General features: G+C 45.5%; 1 protein-coding gene across 1 annotated transcript in view; it reads left to right on the forward strand.

Annotated features, from left to right (window-relative positions):
• zmiz1a (zinc finger, MIZ-type containing 1a) overlaps positions 1 to 20527 on the forward strand; it is a 223293-nt gene that overhangs the window by 86584 nt on the left and 116182 nt on the right. The window contains exon 3 of the mRNA XM_080740460.1: positions 18343 to 18451. Within this exon, the coding sequence (XP_080596586.1) occupies positions 18383 to 18451 (69 nt within the window). The 5' untranslated portion in view covers positions 18343 to 18382. The remainder of the gene's footprint in view (positions 1 to 18342; positions 18452 to 20527) is intronic.

Below are 20527 nucleotides of genomic sequence, written 5' to 3' on the forward strand. Positions count from 1 at the left end.
GTGTGTGTGTGTGTGTGTGTGTGTGTGTGTGTGTGTGCGTGTGCGTGTGAGTGTGCGTGTATGTGCGTGTGCGTGCGTGCAAGTGTACAGTATGTGTGCGTAGCGTGCACGAGTTTTGCCTCACACAGATTCCACTGTGATTTCTGATTGGAAATGCTTCAGAATGGTTTTTATGCTTAATTGGATTTGTCCTATAAAAGATCAGATGAAGAAATACAAGTTGCACTGCAGGAGATCCTGCTCAGCAGGGCTTAGTGTGCGTGTGCGTGCGTGCGTGTGTGTGTATGTATGCGCGTGCTCACGCGTATGTACTTCCTGTTCCTCAGAAGAGAAAAGGTTGTTTTATGGTAAAAAGAAAAACGTTTGGATTATACTTTTCTTTAAGCCTTTTCCAGGACAGGTTTAATGGTTTGGGGGTGGCTATTATGCTCAATTTATACTTAAAGTGGCTGTCGTTGCACCTTTGCCTTTTTGGCTAAAGTTCTCAGGATATGGACACTATAGGGTTCAAGTGCATGCATATAAAAAAAAATCGAACCTCTGTTCGAAGTGGAGCTGTGTGTGTGTGTGTGTGTGTGTGTGTGTGTGTGTGTGTGTGTGTGTGTGTGTGTGTGTGTGTGTGTGTGTGTGTGTGTGTGTGTGTGTGTGTGTGTGTGTGTGTGTGTGTGTGTGTGTGTGTGTGTGTGTGTGTGTGTGTGTGTGTGTGTATTGCAGTTGATGCTCAGGGCAGGCTAGACTCAACAGCACCTCTCTGGTCACCCAGGGTTACTACATACAGGCTACATACAGACCCACCCACCCACATACCCACATACCCACCCACATACCTACACACACGGCCACGTATAGGGAGCTTGTGTTCCACACAGCTCCAAAAATCACACCCAATCTGAAGTGAGCGGTGGTCGTGCTTGCATAACGTCTTCAGACTAGGATTTAAGTCTAGGATGTACAGACTATGCTACACACACACAATGCTATGGCAAAACGCTGAGGAGAAAAGGCTACAGACACACACCCAGCCACTCTATGGAGCGGTTTACCACCGCTCAAAAGGAGAAAAAATGTTTCTATCACACAGAGATTTGGAGGACCCCCTGTAGTAACTCTGAGGACCCCCTAGGGGTCCCGGACCCCCTGTTGAAGAACCCTGGCCTATATCTTCCACCATCGCTTTGGTAACCTATTTTCTGAAACCTTTTTTCTGAAACGGTGAAATCACAGCATGGATAGATCGTCCACTCCAAACGTGTCTCATTTCTCTCGGTTTTCGATCGCTTCTCTCGCCCTGTCGTCGCGTGTGCGCGCGGCATGGCGCGGCGTGCGCTGTTGCCGTGCGTGCGGGAGACTCTCGCCCCTGTGTGGCTGGCTCAGCGGCGTCAGTTCAGAAAAAGCTAAGGTATGGCAACATGACTGGTGTCTTGCACGCGCGCCCTCGCGCGCGTGCAAGACACCAGTCATGTTGCCATACCTTAGCAACAGGCACGATTACAGTACATTTTATTATTTTCCCCTCTAGCCCAAGGTACGGCAGCTGCCATAGCTTGCCATACCCAATTGACGCCTCTGTGGCCGGCTGGCTGCTGGTGAGTAATTGCGTTTGGGTCAGCAGTTCTGCCGGCGCTGCAACCGAAGGACATGGAATTTCTCAGTTTACCCATTCAGCAATCACAGCGGCGCGTGTTGCTAACAGCCATGCTGGAGTCAGGCCCGCGAGGTTAGCGTTACACCGGCCTGTCAGCCTGCGCTGTCAATCACGCCGCCCGCCACCTTTCTCCCCTCCTTCTCCTCGCTCTCTCTCCTTCTCTCCTTTTCTCTCCGGGGCGTTTATACGCTAAAGCAGGGGTCTTCAACCTTTTTCAGGCCAAGGACCCCTTAGTCGAGAGAGAGAGATGAAGCAGGGACCCCCACAACCCATAGATACAATATAGTTTCATCGTCGTTTGACAGCACAAATTTGTGTATTCAGATAACTACTTGAAGCGTCAATACTTATTAAACTTGACCTTTCACTCTGTACTTGGTCTTCTCTTTTTCCCCTCTACACCAAACCTCTGTGCCGAAAATAGCCGATCTACACGCTCACAACGCCTCGCAGCGCGAGGCGTTGTGAGCTTGTAGATCGGCTATTTTTGGCTAATGTTCTCAGAATATAGACGCTAGGGTTCAAGTGATTAATATAAAAAAGGAGAAAAAAAGTTTCTATTACTCAAAGATTTGGAGGATCCCCTGTAGTAACTCTGAGGACCCCCTAGGGGTCCTGGCCCCCCTGTTAAAGACCCCTGCGCTAAAGCCAAGAAGAGCCGATCTTAGAAAGCTCACAAACAGCTACGTGCAAATCAGGTGTAACTCTAACCCTATAACCCCCTTTAAACTAACCTCTAAACATCTTGTTCTAATCCTATGAACCCCCCGATCTGAACCTTCTCCCAATAGCCCTTGTATAAACCCTGTTTTATATCCATGAAACAACCATTTATCTATAGTTAGGAGCGGGAAGAATTGTCCTCACAATGTCTTATTTCTCAAATTCTCCTACGTTTTAGAAGACGTTTGGACGTTCACACGAGTAATGTAATACAAGTACACACACACGCGTGTGCGCACGTGTCTGGCGTACGCATCACATGAGTGATAGTCTTGCCTTTTGTAACGGTGTAAAGTAACTAAGTACATTCACTCAAGTACTGTCTATAGTAAGTACTTTTACTTTACTGGAGTATTTCCAATTTTCAATACTTTTTACTTCTACTCATCTCAGAGGCAAATATTGTATTTTTCTCCATTACAATGATTTGAAAACTTTAGTTACTAGTGACTTTCCATATTTTAATTATTATTACAAAACATACATTAACCACTTCAGCCCTATACATGTTTCGGCCATTTGAAAATAGCCGATCTGAGCTTGTAGATCTGCTATTTTCAGAGATTTGTATGCACTGGAAACTTGTGAAAGCATAATGAAAATTGTCTACCTTTGCACTTTTACTCGAGTATTTCTACCGATGTTTCCTGTTGAGATTCAGCAACATCACTCAGCAACGAAATAAACAGAAAACAAACACAAATTAAAATAAAACTATTCTCAGGAGGCAAGCAGTGATCACCCCATGATGTGCACTGCAATGTAGTTTCAAATGCACTACATTGCAGGCGCACAGTGAAAAAATAAGAAGACACGTGTGACATGTGTGATCTGGGCAGCTTGCCCCAGGAAATGTGCCAATAGGAAACAATGGTACATCGCAATATTTATACTTTTACTTAAGTAAAAAATGACACTACTTTTCCCACCAGTGCACACAGCATACGGTACATACTGTATAGGGTCTCGTGCGGCGGGTATTAATAGTTCCTCAGCCAGTGGAACATTCTATGGAAGAAGGAGTTCATTCATTCATTCATCATGTGATGCTTGGAGCTCACGGTTGGTGACCTGATTTTTCCTATCTCATGGCTGCTGGATTAATGGCCTTTTTTCCCTCCTCATCGATGTGAAGGGAATCAATGCACACACACACACACACACACACACACACACACACACACACACACACACACACACACACACACACACACACACGCACACACGTGCACTGCAGGGCTCAATGCACGAGTGTGCCGCCCGCGCAAAACACATGCAAAACACATCGCACACATGTGTACAGTCAGGGAGGGGTGTCGCACCAAATTCTGGTTTCACTGCGTTATTTTGTGCTTTAACTACTGAAAAATAGCAGATATACAAGCTCACGGTGCCGCGCTGCGAGCTTGTAGATCTGCTATTTTTTGGTGAATCGTGAAAATGTGTGCAAAAAGTCTTTGAAGGTTGTTTGAAAAACCTATGTTTCTATGTCAGTGGTGCTCAAACTTTTTCATGTGAAGCACACCCAAAATGATATGTATTTGGCCACGGACCCCCATCTCAAAATATTTAGTTCCAGGGACCCTCCAGAAGCAAAATTTGAGTTACAAATGTTCGCTTAAAAAATACATACTGTATATTCAAAGATTTGCACACATTTTCACGATATCTGCTATTTTTCAATAGCTAAAGTATAAAATAATAATAAAGGCCCCTCCACCTTGGGCCCTAGTAACTCAGTCCCAATTTTCCCCCCCTTGTGACGCCCCTGTGTACAGTGTTGTCTGTTTGTAGTCCATACACACGCGCGCGTGTACATCTGTTTGTAGCGCTCGCGCTTAAAACACTAATGATGCTTAAGTAACTATTAGCCTAATACAATTTTTATTACGCATATTAATTGGGAATTTGGTTGATGAGACCGTGGCGTGTCAACAGTGTGTCTGCTTATCTGAAAATAATACGCATGCAGCCTCTCTCTAACTCTCCGCTCTCTCTCTCCATGTGTGTGTACGTATGTGTGTGTCTACCATGTGTACAGGACACGATCTATATTTGTAATATTTTAATCCCTTCGCATTATAATAACGTCTCTGTCATGTGAAAACCTTACATGTGCGAAACAGTTCAAACTGTTTAAACTCAAAAGATTAGCAGTGGTTCTCAAACTTGGAGTCGGGACCTCAAGTGGGGTCCCCAAATTATTTTGTGGGGTCCCCAGGTGATTAGCTTAAGGACTTTCAATACCGTTTTAATACCAAACTGGCCAAACTGATAAATATTAAGTAAGCAAGAGGCTAACATTGGGAAAATAGCAGATCTACATGCTCACAACGCCTCGCGTTGCGAGGCGTTGTGAGCATGTAGATCTGCTATTTTCACAATATTTATCTTTGGAACCGAGTCACATTAAATGTAATACATACCTACATTTCCAAGTGCTTGTCAGGGTGAGGGTCCCCAGTTCAAATATGTTTATTTTAGGGGTCACGGCCTAAAAAGGTTTGAGAACCCCTGGAATATGGAGATAAGAGGTTTGGACATGGTGATGTGCTTTTCAGTCTCCCAGCATACAGTGAGTGAGTGGTGGAATGACGGCCTGGTCCCATGGGTATCTGGTGGTACATACCTGCCATGGCCAGGCGACAAGGCCTCCATATTTATAGTCAGTGGTGTGGACATGCAACTAAGTATTTACTTGAATACTGTACTTGAGTACATTTCTTTGAGTTATTATTGTCTCCGCAATGCAGGAGAGTATGTTTTCACCCCCGTGTGTCCGTGTGTCCGATTAGTTTCTTACCAGCTAATCTCCGGTGCCGTTGGCCCGGTCGCAGCCAAACTGTGCACACACACACTCCCTGGATGCCAATTCAGAACCTCTGCCCCACATTTCTCACATGGCCCTGTTTTAGCGCCACCATGAGGCCGATGATTGGAAAATACATTTCTGTACACTATTCTTACAGATTTTGTCCACAAATCATGCAAATCGGCAGACGGTATTCCATATTCGATCCTGATTGGCTACAATTGGTTTCCAAAGTTTGCAGGTTTGCTCTGTTTTCAACAAAATACCTCAAATCATGAACACAGCGTGCAATCTTGGTGAAATTGGGCACACACGTTTCCACTTCAAGTTTCTCAAATCAGTCTCATGGTGGCCCTATAACAGGCCAATTTGTCTTTTTACCTTTAACTCCACCAATCAGTGGAAAACGTTGTATGCATACTCCCTAGAGGCTAAGGAAAAACCTTTGCCCTGCATTTTTCACATTTGCCTTTTATAGCACCATTATTTGCTATTACTCTTATCAGATTTTCTCCAACAATCACGCAAATCAGTACACAGTATCTCTATAGTCATGTGACCAAGACCGATCTGTCCGATATTTCATATTCCATCCTAATTGGCTAATATTGGCTCCCAAACTTTGCAGGATTGCTCAGTTTTTTTTCTTTTTTTTTCTCAAACTGTAAACGCAGCTTGCGATTACCGTGAAATTTGCCACACATATTCCCAGTTCCCACTAGGTCAAGGAACAAATGCCACCCTTCTCACATTGGCCTGTTATAGCGCCACCAGCAGGTAGACCTTTGCAAAACACATTTTTGAAACACTCCTCGTTTCGAGCCTGTAGTGTAGATCTGCTACTCTTGTCGTTTTTTGAATTTGAACCCTGAAAAGGAACAGTTTTGATCACCCGGCAGATATTTTTCACAAGCATACTGTAACTTACACTCCGCTACATTTCAGATAAAAAAGGGACCCAAACTTGAGGTATTAATGTGTACTTTTGAATACTTTGAGTATTTAAGTGAGTATATACTTTGTCCAGACTATTTATAGACGCACGCGTATCCCTTCAACACAGCTGCTGCTACTGGCATTGCGTTGCAGGGGTGTGTGAGTGTGTGTACGTGCACGCTGGCATTGCGTTGCAGGGGTGTGTGAGTGTGTGTACGTGCACGCTGGCATTGCGTTGCAGTATAGGGTGTCACATAGCAGCCTGTTGCTCCTGTGTGCTCGTCACATTAAAACACAAGGTAAACAAACGGACACATTAAGGCTTAATACTTTTTTTCCATTAACTGAATAATTGAGAAGACAATCTTTTTTTTCCCCGAATAGAGTTTTTTTTATAATCGTCTGATTAAGCGCTTGAGCCCTTTGCTGTGTGACATTGTTGCACAAAAGCGATCTACAAGCTCACACCACATGATATTTCAGCTGCGTAATACTAATATTTATTACCCGGCTTGGTTGAATGCTTGATTCTGATTGGTCGAGCGCTGAAATCAGCGTTGAATTATAGGCGTATAATGACCGCTCCGCTCTATAATTCACCGCAGCTCATCAACGGCTCAGAGCAGCTGCTGTATTCAGGCTGCACTGCGTGGATTTAGTGCCGTATCCAACATGGCAGCCATGTAAGCAAACACACAGCGACATTTACAACTAAACGTTGCTCTGAAGAATGTTTTAAAAAAAAACATTTGAGGCGAGAAATAGACGACATAGTAACAGAAAATGGATTCCATTTGATCAGCACTTCCTTGTTTTCCAAGGAGACGTGTCGCGCTGGGGGGGACGCACTTTCAGCCGTCTGTAAACAAGGAAATACTTCGTTTTGTTTTTAGTTTTGAGTCAAATTATAAATTGTATTTATTAGCCGGGTAATAAGTGCTATAGCGTCTTGCTGCTTGGTCATTATCAGCCCGTCGTGTCCATATAAGCCATAATGACCGCGCAGCAAGACGTTATCGCATACTTAGACCGATTTCAAGATCTGTGTCGTCGTCCCTGTATACGCCACTTTGAGAACCAGTGAGATATACTGTATATAGGAATATATCGTCACTGTCGGGCAGAAACCTCGTATCTCCAAGTTTCAAATGTGTACGTTTTTCGCAAAGTAAAAACTTGCTTCTTCATACATTGCCGTCGCACAAAAGTAGTGAAAACAGCAGATCTACAAGCACACAACGCCTCGCACCGCGAGGCGTTGTGTGCTTGTAGATCGGCTGTTTTCACTAGTTTAGTTCATTTTGAAAATTATAAATACAAAACGAACGGTTTTGGATATACAAGGTTTCCACCCGACAACAACGATATAGAAATGTAATCGTTAGAAGGGAATTAAGGGGATTAAGGAATCAGACCATTAAAAGCAGTGGTTCTCAAAGTGGGGTCCCGGGACCCCCAGGGGTCCTTGAGGGAGTTCCAGGGGGTCCCCAGCTAAGATTGTTAGGAACCAAATGAACCCTATGGGGCTGTAACTCAGTGAGTGTACAAATTAAACGGGTCCATTTGGTTCAATTAACGTTCATTTGACTATTATAAATTGCGTTCCCAGAGATAGAGATGCCATTAAATGGGGGTCCGTAGCCTAATGCATGTCAAACTGGGGGTCCTTGAAATGAAAATGTTTGAGAATCACTGCCAGAGCCGTAAAAAATCGTATGGGGGTCCTTGGCATGTCTTTTCAAATGGGGGCCCGTGGGCTAATAAGTGTCAATTTGGGGGTCCCTGACACGAGAAAGGTTGAGAACCACTGCTTTAGAGGAAATCATCAAGGGAAGCGGAATCGCTAGAATCCTAAAGGAGCCCAACTCAGGAGTCATTCCAGAATTTCCAACGCATAGAAACAAACGCGGGTAGAACAAGGACATTTCCATTGCAAAGTAGGTGGGCTGTGAACACAGGTCATCTCTATACCTCAATATTTCAACCATTCCATATTCTTTTCGTCAGCCGTGTTGGAGTTGACAGGGCTAGAGTTTCATGAAAAAAAAAAAGGCTAGAGGGGCCAATATGACTATAGTGGGGTTTAACTCGGGAGGGGGAACGAGCGGGGGCGGGGGTGGGGGTGGGGGGGATTAGCAGAGGAGAGGATTAGCTGAGAGTCTACCAAATAATACAAAGAGTAAAAAAAAAAAGAAGAAAACGAATAAAAGCGCTGCAAGAGAGAGAGAGAGCGAGAGAGAGAGAGAGCGAACGAGGCAAAGTTGAAACCTGGCTGGGGAAATGAAGAAATGATAGCTGAGAGCGGTGTGGAGTATGTGGCGAGCAAGCCAGGAGAAAATGAAGGGAGTCTGGCTGACTGTGTGAGTTCACCACTACTACACATTATAGTGTGTGTGTGTGTGTGCGCGCGTGCGCGCGTGCGTGCGTGCGTGAGAGAGAGGGAGAGGGAGAGAGAGAGAGAGAGAGGAAGGGAGAGCAGGCTTGTGGCTTTTACAGACACAGGGAGCAGAGATGGTGGCAGCCTGTGAGGGGAGAGGAAGGGGAGGGAGGGAGGGAGGCGAAGGGAAGGGAAGGGCCACTGCAGCTGAATGGTGTTGATTGGCCTGTTTGAAAACACATGAACTGCAGAGGGAGAGAGAGAGAGAGAGAGAGATGGGGAGGAGAGGAGAGGAAGGGTATAGGCGCGCACTAGAGAGAGAGAGAAAGAGAGGGGGGGGATTCTGTGATTCTTCTCTTTTTTCTCCTCAGTGCCGCGCCGTGCCGCGCCGCAGCCCAAACCACATTAGAGCAAATGAATCCATTCCACCTCCTGTTATGGCAGCGCCCTCGCAGGGGCTCTGGGAGGGGAGGGGAGGGGTGGGGAAGGGGTGGCAGGAGGCTTCAGATATGAGGGATGGAGCGCAGTGGCGTCAGTTCAGAAAAAAGCTAAGGTATGGCAACATGACTGGTGTCTTGCACGCGCGCGAAGGCATGATACATTTATTTTAAGAAGTACATTTTTTTTTTTTCGCCGTTTCTACGGTTTCTTGGGCTGGATATGGCAGCCTGGAACGGTTGTTCAAGTGCAGCTAATCTTGGCAAGTTAGTAAACGTACCACACAATTAACGTTAATGCATTGCACCTGTGCAGCTGACCTGCGGATCCTGGGAATATACCATCTTGTCAAGATGGGAGAATACAAGTGTCAAGAATATAATTATAATACCTCGTTAAAGTGACCATTTTGTTAAATCTAGCATTTGCAGATAGACAAAGAGACATTCATGGATTTATATTTAAAAGTAAAAGTAACTTTTATCTCCCCCCCTTGGCCCAGGGTATGACAGCAGCACACCCCTGCCATACCCAACTGACGCTCCTGATGGAGCGAGGGTGGGGGGGAGGGGGAGGGAACGGAGAGAATGATGGGGACTGGGAAAAGGAAGGAGGCGAGAAGGAGACGCATGCTGGGTGGCTGTAATGATGTCTGAGGGCAGGAGAAAAGGAGGAGGAGGAGGGTGGGGGGGGGGGGGGGAGATAGATAGGGAGAAGCTCTGCCCAACACACATCTGAAGCAGCAGAGATGAGACCAGGTCCCCCGCCGTGCCTAGAGAGCAGGAGAGATGGTTCCTCTCTCCTTTTTTTTACTGTCTTGTCTCTTTTTATACACTGTGTTGCGGAATAATGAAGGTGATCTCTCTTGTGTGTGGCTGCAGCAATAGTCCGCTCTGCAGTGCAGGGCAGGGCGCCACGCGTCACTGGACTGGACTGGACTGGACTGCAATATGCTGCACTGCAATACACTGTGCTGATCTGCTCTGCACTGCAATACGTTGTGCTGCACTTCACTGCAATACGTTGTGCTGCACTTCACTGCAATACGTTGTGCTGCACTTCACTGCAATACGTTGTGCTGCACTGCATTGCAAAATAACACACTGCGCTGCAAAACGCTGCGCTGTACTGCACTGCACTGCAATATGCTGCGCTGCACTGCAATATGCTACGCTGCACTGCACTGCAATGTAACACTCTACGCTGCACTGCACTGTACTGCAATATAACACTACGCTGCACTGCACTGTGCTGCACTGCAACATAACACTACGCTGCACTGCACTGTGCTACACTGCAATATAACACTACGCTGCACTACACTACAATATAACACGCAGCGCTGTATTGCACTGCAATACGCTATGCTGCACTGTACTGCGCTGCACTGCAATACGCTACATCGCTACACTGTACTGCGCTGCACTGCAATACGCTACGCTGCACTGCAATATAACACACTACGCTGCTCTTTATTGCACTGTCCTCCCCTCCACTGCACTCCACTGTATTGTATTTCACCGCACTTCACTGCACTTCAGTTTACTTTATGTTACTTCAATTCAATTCACATCACTGCACCCCACTCCACTGCAATTCACTGCACTTCACTCCACGCCACGGCACTGCGCATCTATACTTACTTTAACACAAATTACACAGCATTCAAACATTACCTATGCTTCTCTGCTTCAGTGAGATGTATTCATCCATATTTACATTCATGACCTACGTTGTTTCCATATTTAGTTTTATTCTTTATCTACAGTATAGTACATAAAATAAACGGTGCAACAGTATGAATCAATATAATATAGAAAAACACATGTGTTTATCCTCCTGGGGAATATATTGCATAATAATATAATGATATACTGAACATAATATTCATACTTATTCCCTTTCATAACCTACATTGTTCAGTAGTCTAGTGTGTACACACAGTATATATTCACGGTATATGTTCACACTGTAATGCGCCAACATCTTCAAGTCAAACTGAAAACACACAGAATTCTAATCTCAGTCATCGCTTTGCTTGACTTGCACGCACTCGCACGCACACGCACACACACACACACACACACACACACACACACAAAATAAACGCTTACAGTGCAAAGAAAAGGCTTGCTTCCACGAAAACGGGGAGATGTTTTTTCACGTGAAAGCTGAGTTTTTTTTTCTTCTAATGAGTGTTTGTGCGGTGACTCTGATTATGAAGATATCATTTCAGCGCTGTCTCTCTCTCTCTCTCTCTCTCTCTCTCTCTCTATGTCTCTCTCCCTCCCTGGCCTTCCGTGCCCCTTCTCTTACATACTCCAGTGCTTTTCATATTACTCTGCTTTTGTTTCTGAGCACTTATTTCTTGCCCCACTTCCCAGGGTTGTTTTTGCTCAGGATGGAGAGAGAGAGAGAGAGAGGGCGAGAGACAGAGAGAGTAGAGAGACACACAGAGAGAGAGAGAGAGAGAGAGAGAGAGAGAGAGAGAGAGAGAGTAGAGAGACACAGAGACACAGAGACACAGAGAGAGAGAGATAGAGGGATGTTGCTGTTTGTTTGTGGTTTGGTTTAATGTGCTATGAATCAGAGCTATAGCATTCCACCACTAGTTTGAAAGGGAGGATTGTAATATTATGCACACAGTATAATTGGTTACGTGTAATCCTTGCTTTTGCACCTCTGGTTAAGTGGAGCCGAGTGGCAGGGACGTGCAGATAATGTTAGAGAGGCAGGGGCTGAAATTTCTTAAAAAGGCTTTTGGTGAAAATATCGAAAATAGCAGACCTCCAAGCTCACAACGCGTCGGCTATTTTCGGTATTTGATCACACTGAACTAATCATAATCAAGTGAATACTGGAGATGTGGTGTAACGGCATGGATTTTCTACACAGAGAGGGTAATTATTTCAACATAAGATGGTGCATTCAAGTTCAGGAGAGTTTGGACAAGGCAATTCTCTTGAATGCTGCCTTAGGTATGGCATGGAACCGGGGAATTTGCATTTCTTTCACCATAGAAACAACTGCATTCATGGTCTGGAAAGAAGGCACTTTTTTCAGACATAAAAGGGCCGGGTTCAAGCCCCCTTTGATGTCTATGTGCGCACGTGCCTGCCGAGTGGAGCAGCTGATTAAGATGTTTTATTTTGGGGACGGACGGACGGATGGACGGACAGACGGTGAGAATGCAGTGGACCCTAGCTGTCCGCTGTGGACCCACTGTGGACGTCACTGCGGTAACTGGGTTCAAGTGGTTAAAGGGAAAACCCGTATTCTTGATCACACACAGGCAGCCATCGTGCGGCTTTGACGGCTGTTGCAGTCTGTCAGAATCAGACATGTGTGTGCATTAGTGGGTCAGTTAGCTTGGACGGCGAAGCGGACAGTCGGACACTAAACACACTGATGCCGCGACGTCAGTGCAACCTAAACGCCACCCGGTTCCACATTCAGTGGTGGAAAAAGTACTCACATATATTTTACTCAAGTAAAAGTATCAATACTGCTGTATAGAAATACTTTGTTACAAGTAAAAGTCCGGAATTCAAAATGTACTTGAGTAAAAGTATGAAAGTGTTGGCACCAAAATGCACTTAAAGTACTAAAAGTAAAAGTGCTAAAGGTTTGAAAATAGCAGATCTACAAGCTCACAACGCATCGCGAAAGCGACGCGTTGTGAGCTTGTAGATCGGCTATTTTCAAATAGCCTGGGTATAAAATATAGGGTTAAAGTCGTTAATGTATGTTTTGTGATATTATAATGTGTATCTGCAAAGTAACTAGTAACTGAAGTGTTCAAAATAAATGCAGCGGAGTAAAAGTACAATATTTCGATCCCAGATGTAGTGGAGTAGAAGTGAAAGCATTGGAAATTGGAAATACTCAAGTAAGGTACAAATACCTCAGTGCTGTACTTAAGTACAGTACTTCGGTACATTTACTTGGTTACTTTACACCACTGTGACCACATTACACTCCTCTCTTCAGCCTTTGTCTTGGCGAAAAACAGAGGGGGCCTCCTCCCAAAACAACAAACAGACGGCCCCGCAACACGGCGCCGCGGGGGGCATCAGGGTAGGAGAGAGACAGGAGGAGGAATAGCAGAAAAGGAGGGGGGGGGGGGTAATCCCTCCTCCTCCTCCTCCTTGCTGTTTGGATCTTGTCCGGAGGTGTGTGGTGTTGTGTTGTGTTGTGTGTGTGGGGGGGCAAGGGGGAGAGGAGGGGAAACAGTTAATCAATAGCCCCACAAGGTCAGACAGCCAGCCAGCCAGCCAGCCAGCGCGGGGCTCTAGGAGGGAGTGTGCCCAGTTAGTGGTCCGTGGTGGAGCCGCCCGGGCCTGCTGAAGGGGGATTTGTAGCACTTGTACAGGAGCTTAAAGGAGCCCTCTCTCTCTCTCTATCTCTCTCTCTCTCTCTCTCTCTCTCTCTCTCTCTGGACCGCTGGCTCACAGGCTGTCTGAATGGCTACCTGGCTGGCTGAAAGGCTGGCTACAGGGGCGTCACAAGGGGGAGGGGAAGTGGGACTGGAGGGGCCTTAATTATTTTATACTTTAGCTATTGAAAAATAGCAGATATACAAGCTCACAGCGCGGCACCGAGTGCCGCGCTGCGAGCTCGTAGATGTGCTATTTTTTGAAAAGTCGTGAAAATGCGTGCAAATCTTTGAATATTATGTATTTTTTAAGCGAACATTTGTGACTAAAATTTTGCTTCTGGGCGGTGGTCCCTGGAACTAAATGTTTTGAGATGGGGGTCCGTGGCCAAATACATATAATTTTGGGGGTCCATCACATGAAAAGGTTTGACCACCACTGACATAGAAACATAGGTAAAAAAAAAAAAAAAAAAAAAAGACTTGCACAAAGACTGCAAATAGCAGATCTACAAGCTCGCAGCGCGGCACCGCGCTGTGAGCTTGTATATCTGCTATTTTTCAATAGTTAAAGCACAGAATAACGCAGTGAATCCTTGTACCCAGGGCCCAGAATTTGGTGCGACGCCCCTGGCTGGCTGACTGGGTAACATGCAGTGTTATGTGGAGGGGAGGAGAGGAGAGGAGAGTACCTCTTAGTTGGAGGAGAGGAGAGGAGAGGAGCGCTCAGTGGCAGGAGAGGGAGACATCTTCTGGTCAGCGGGTGAAACCGCAGCAGCGTCAGTTGAGAGCCTCTGTCTGGCCTTATTGTGACCCACTGAGGTCATGAGAATAAACCGTAGCCGTCGAGTGAAAACCTGGAGAGGGCACAGAAATCTTAACCGCGTACTCTCACTTTCAAAACAGGTTCTCAATGTGGATTCCAGGGACTTTGTGGGTTCCTTTTTTGGGGGTCTTAACCCATTTAGAACGGGTACACATTATTGTGTATCATTATTTATAGCTTTAACTATTGAAAAATAGCAGATATACATCTTCTATTTTTGAAAAATCGTGCAAATTTGAATTTTGAACCGATTCTATAAGTGTCTTTTGAATGCTTCTAAGATTTTTAGAAAAAACTTGTCAGCAATCTGGCCAGCCATCGTCAAAGAAAAGGTCCTTTTCACTCAACTGGAGCTCAGTTAGTCGGTTCTTGAGAGACTACTATGTCAGTGGTTCTCAAACCTTTTCATAAGAAGGACCCCCAAAATTATATTTATTTGGCCACGGACCCGCATCTCAAAATATTTAGTTCCAGGGAGCCACATTTTCACGACTTTTTCAAAAATAGCAGATCTACAAGCTCGCAGCGCGGCACTCTGTGCCGCTCTGTGAGCTTGTATATCTGCTATTTTTCACTGGTTAAAGCATTCAATAATTCTAGGCCTAGATAATTGACCCACACAAGTCTGTAACTCTGAGAGTGTACAAACGGGTCCATTTGGTTCCATTTGTACTAAGGCTGGGCAATATATTGAAAGATTATTGATATCGAGGTATGAACATGCGAGCTATACATATCGACGAAGAGGGCTTGAAATTGGGTATTGGTGTACGTGTCAAATTAACTAACAGACACACTATGCATGCATGTAGCACATGCAAAAAAGCAGTCCATCTATAACCAGGTGTGGTTATTTCAATAAAACCATTGTTGGAAAATGGATATAAGGCATTTCATTTCATTATTCTATTTGTACGGTGCAGTGTGCATGCATGGATATGCTATTCATTATCTGGGTTAGGCAGGGAGTGGACCTGAAACCTGGATAATGAAATAGATTTTACTAATATTGTGAGTAATCGAGGTATTCAAAGGTTTTCCTAAGTATACACTGTCCGAGTTAAGGGGAGACCTTGAAATGTAAAAGTCTGAGAAACACTGGATTAGACTATTTTCACTGCTTTCATTCACGCGTCATTCTGTCCGACGGACAACAATATTATCCCAGGCGAGGTCGGCCGGGTCATTGGCTGTGAATGCTGTGGTCTTCTCCGGGAAGCTTGTTGTCGATGGGAGTGTTTTAGCCTAAAGGATCAAAACCCCCCCCCAAAAAGAGGGACTTTCTCTACGCGCGTCTTTGTTTGTTTTGTTCTCCGCGTGCAGAAATCCCCCTTACTCATGCGTGGCGGCGTATCCACAGCAAACACGTAACACCTCGCCGCTTGCATGTGCACTGCCAGGTAACTTTACTCTGGTAGCGCGTCTAAGCCCCAGAGGATTAGCAAATATACTACTTATTCTCCCCAAGTGTCCCTTTGATGTTGTGCCTTTTAAAGCCCAATCGAAGCGGTGGAATTTTCAACCTTTTGTGTTAACACGCCCTTGCGTGTGTGTGTGTGTGTGTGTGTGTGTGTGTGTGTGCGTGTGCGTGTGCGTGTGCGTGTGCGTGTGCGTGTGCGTGTGCGTGTGCGTGTGCGTGTGTGTGTGGGTGTTACGCACGCACGCACGTACATACGTGTGCAAACAAATGTAAGCTCTGTCGTCCTTTCAAGACTCCACCGCACTCGGCATTTATCCACGAAAAACGAGTGAACACATTATAACGTTTTTCCATATCTTGTGGTCCTCTCTCTCTCTCTCTCCGTTTCTCTGTCTCTCTTTGTGTCTCTCTATCTCTACTCTCTCTCTCTCCACTCTCGCTCGCTCTCTCTCTCTCTCAGCGGGGACCCTTTATCAGTAGCGGGCAGCTTTCTGGAGCCCTGCCCCCTCCTCCCCCCAGGTGCATGACGTGGGATTCTCCCAGTTGTGTGTGCGTGTGCGTGCGTGCGTGCGTGTATGTGTGTGTGTACGTGTGATGGAACGTCGTAGTGGACTAAGTTCTGATTGAGATAACAAACAGACTGGCCTTACTGGCTCTTAACCACTGCAGCCCCCCCTATACACATGACAGTCAAGTGACGTCATCCTCACTCCCTCCATTGCAAAGCCTATGGAATGTGACCTAAATTAGCTGATGGCCAAAAAGGGGTGCATCTCTCCATTCCGACATGTCTCCTTTCCGACAGACACTAACCCTATCTCTTATCCTCCTTACCCTAACCTCTATGGAAGTGTTGCCACTCCGACAATAAGAAGTCACTGTCGGAGTGGCGGCATGTCGGAATGGAGAGCGCCCCCCGCCAAAAAGCAAAACCTCCTATCTGCAAATTTCACGATTTTTGTATTTCACTTGAAATGAGGACAACAGGCTATGCTGCAAGATCTTTCTGCCCCTCATTTTGTAAAAAATATGTGTATAGAACCCCGATTTTGTTCAGTTTCAGTAAGTGGTAAAATGTTGAAGCTCGAAACCTCCTATCTTCATTGCCTTGTTGATTGCTAATGATTGGTGTCAGGTGGTGAAACTTTTACCACACCAAGAGGGTGAGTTGATAAAAAATGTTAATGGTAATACTTGTAACGGACCTGTAGAATGTCTTTGATCTCAAAAGGAGCATAATTAAGTGCTGTAAAAAGTGTTTTTAACAAAAAATGTAGTGTAAAAACTTAGTGCATTTGAAACTACATTGCAGTGCACATCATGGGGTGATTACTGCTTGCCTCCTGTGACGTGAGTGAGATGAAAAAAATGTGAAATGTGACAATCTCAACAGGAAACAAGGTAGATCCCTACCGTAATAGTCTACTGACTTGTTGGACGATGACGATGACAGAGAGAGAGAGAGAGCAAAAAAGAGAGGGAGATATCGACAGACAGACAGAGAGAGAGAGAGAGAGAGAGATGCTGCACTGCCTCTCCTCGTGCGCTGAGGAGCGAGCATATAAATCAGTGTTCTCTCTATGGCGGGAGCAGGCTGATAACCTTGACTGTGAGGCGCAGCTCGTCAACTCGGATAGCCTGGTGACGTGACATCCTTCTCCCCCCCGTCCGTCTGTCTGTCTGTCTGGAGGAGGAGGAATGTCACCCCCCGCTGAGCCAGAGAAGGGCCTAATTGAGGGCAGGGGCTCAAGTAAGACAGAGTATATCGCCGTTGTCTGGTGGAAACCTCGTATCTCTAAGTTTCAAATGTGTACGTTCTTTCGCAAAGCAAAGCCCTGCTTCATCGTACAAGGCCGTTGCACAAAAGCAGTGAAAACAGCCGATCTACAAGCACACAACGCCCGGTGCGAGGCGTTGTGTGCTTGTAGATCGGCTGTTTTCACTAGTTTAAATCATTTTTAAAAATGATGAATGCAAAACGAACGGTTTTGGACATACAAGGTTTTCACCCGACAATGACGATGTTGTCGCTGTCGGCAGAGAAACCTCTTATCTCCGTATTTTAACTGTTGGTGTTGGTGTTTGCTTCGCTACGGCTGCCGTTTTAGAACTTAAATCCCCAAAAAGCAGTTAATTTGGACATATGAGGTTTCCGCCTGACGGAGACGACGATGCCGAACAATGACAAAAAGAGTTGTGACGCCTTTATTAAAAAAAAGTTGTGAGTTTGTCAATGGAATTACTGTGAACCGCAAGAGGAGCATTCCCTGCCAAAGGAACGCCGCTCGAAGGCACACACACACACACACACACACACACACACACACACACACACACACACACACACACACACACACACACACACACACACACACACACACACCTCCTCCTTCGCGAGGAGGAGGAGGCGGTGGCACACAAACACGTTGCTCTTGTCCCGGAGTGTGTCGTGTCAATGTCACAGAGCTGTCCGTGTTCTGAACACTTTTTGGGACGTTATTTCGTCTTTCTCTGGTGTTGTTGGTGTTACTTCCATGATGTTTTCAAATGTTTTCTTAAACTATACAGGCATAACAAGAATATGCTGCTCGAATGACTGTCTGTGTTTCTGTTATGTTTCAAATGGGAGTGGGACTACAGTTCAGTGCAGCAGTGGCTACTTCCGATACTCGCCATTTGGGAATTGTAGTTCCAGACTCTATATAGCATTCGGAGATTGTGGAATAGTTGTCTGGCTACGCAAGACTGCCCCGTTGTAACCGAGGCCTCTGCTTATGTGTTTCCTTGCAGAGTAACAGGAGCTTAATGGCGACCCGCTAGAGTCCTCAAGATGAACACACTACCGTCGATGGATCGGCACATCCAGCAGACTAATGACAGGCTCCTGTGCATCAAACAGGTGTGTATGGGGCTCAGGGATGTCGCACCAAATTCTGGGCCCTGGCTACAAGGATTCACTTACATTGTGTGCTTTAACTATTGACAAATAGCAGATATACAAGTGCCGCGCTGCGAGCTTGTAGATCTTCTATTTTTGAAAAATCGTGAAAATGTGTGCAAGCCTTTGAATATTACAAATCTTCTGAGGTTTTTTGAAAAACCTATGTTTCTATGTCAGTGGTGCTCAAACTTGTTCAAGATATGTATCTGGCCACGGGCCCCCCATCTCAAAATATTTAGTTCCAGGGACCCCCAAGAAGAAAAAGTTGAGTTACAAATGTTCGCTTAAAAAATACATATATTCAAAGATTTGCACACATTTTCACGACTTTTCAAAAATAGCAGATCTACAAGCTCGCAGCGCGGCACTCGGTGCCGTGCTGTGAGCTTGTATATCTGCTATTTTTCAATAGCTAAAGTATAAAATAATTAAGGCCCCTCCACCTTGGGCCCTGGTAACTCAGTCCCACTTTCCCCTCCTTGTTCTTCTGTCGCTGTTTGACGTGATCACTTCCTCTCCTCTCCTCTCCTCTCCTCTCCTCTCCTCTCCTCTCCTCCTCGTTCATCCCATGTTTCCCCTCTTCTCGTGTTCTCCTTTCGCCTCTCCTTATATGGGCATCTGTTAGTCTAACCATTAGCTCCAGTCATGCAGATCATGTTGCACACAGGGTCAGAGAGAGAGTAACAAAAGCACACACACACACACACACACACACACACACACACACACACACACACACACACACACACACACACACACACACACACACACACACACACCACAGACGGTCACATAGAGGGAAATATGTATGTGAACCCAGTCGGAGGCTTCAAAGGGTTCTGCATACGAGACCAAAAGGTTGTCATGACTGAATGAAAAAGGCCCGTGCCTCTTCTGTTCTCTCCTGCACTGGTGGAGAGTAACTTAAGAATATTCACTTAAGTACTGTACTTAAGTACACTTTCGAGGTACATGTACTTTAATGGAATATTTCCTTTTTTAATACATTAAAGTATCGTCCATTATACGCCACTTTGGTTATTTTACATATCTAGATAAGAGAGGTTCGGGCCGCATCCGAAAGGAGTCAGCTTAGGTGGTTCGGGCATCTAGTACAGATGCCTCCCGAGCGCCTTCCTAGGATGGTTCTCGATGCACGTTTGCATCGAGAACGGGGTGTCATCGGATCATCAAAGTATTTCACACTACACGAGTGTCTATCTTGACATCGGCTGTCATGTATCGTTGTGGTTTCCTCACTGATTGATCGCCGACAAGGGATCACACACTAAAAGATAGATATCTCACCAGGATGGGATCCAGACCCGATACATGCTGTACGTACATTTTGACGCCAATACGTTTGTACTTTTACTCAAGTAAAGTGAACTTCTTCTTCCACACTGCTCTCCTCCTCCCTGCATGTTTCACCCTTTGACGTATGCAGGCCCTTGTTGTGGTTTGGCTTGAATGCTTCCTTAAAACCCATTTAGAACGGGTACACATTATTGTGTATCATTATTTTATGCTTTAACTATTGAAAAATAGCAGATATACAAGCTCACAGCGCGGCACCGAGTGCCGCGCTGCGAGCTTGTAGATCTGCTATTTTTGGAAAATCGCGAAAATTTGAATTTTGACCCGATTCTATAAGTGTCTTTTGAATCCTTCTAAGATTTTTTTGAAAAACCTATGTTTCTATGTCAGCAATCTGGCCAGCCATCGTCAAAGAAAAGGTCCTTTTCACTTAACTGGAGCTCAGTTAGTCTGTTCTTGAGAGACTACTATGTCAGTGGTTCTCAAACCTTTTCATGTGAAGGACCCCCAAAGTGATATTTATTTGGCCACGGACCCCCATCTCAAAATATCTAGTTCCAGGGACCACCCAGAAGCAAAACTTGAGTTACAAACGCTCGCTTTGACATAATATTCAAAGATTTGCACACATTTTCACGACTTTTTTCAAAAATAGCAGATCTACAAGCTCGCAGCGCGGCACTCGGTGCCGCGCTGTGAGCTTGTATATCTGCTATT

The sequence above is a fragment of the Nannobrachium achirus genome, assembly GCF_963921795.1.
Source record: "Nannobrachium achirus genome assembly, chromosome: 13".
Classification (NCBI taxonomy): domain Eukaryota; kingdom Metazoa; phylum Chordata; class Actinopteri; order Myctophiformes; family Myctophidae; genus Nannobrachium; species Nannobrachium achirus.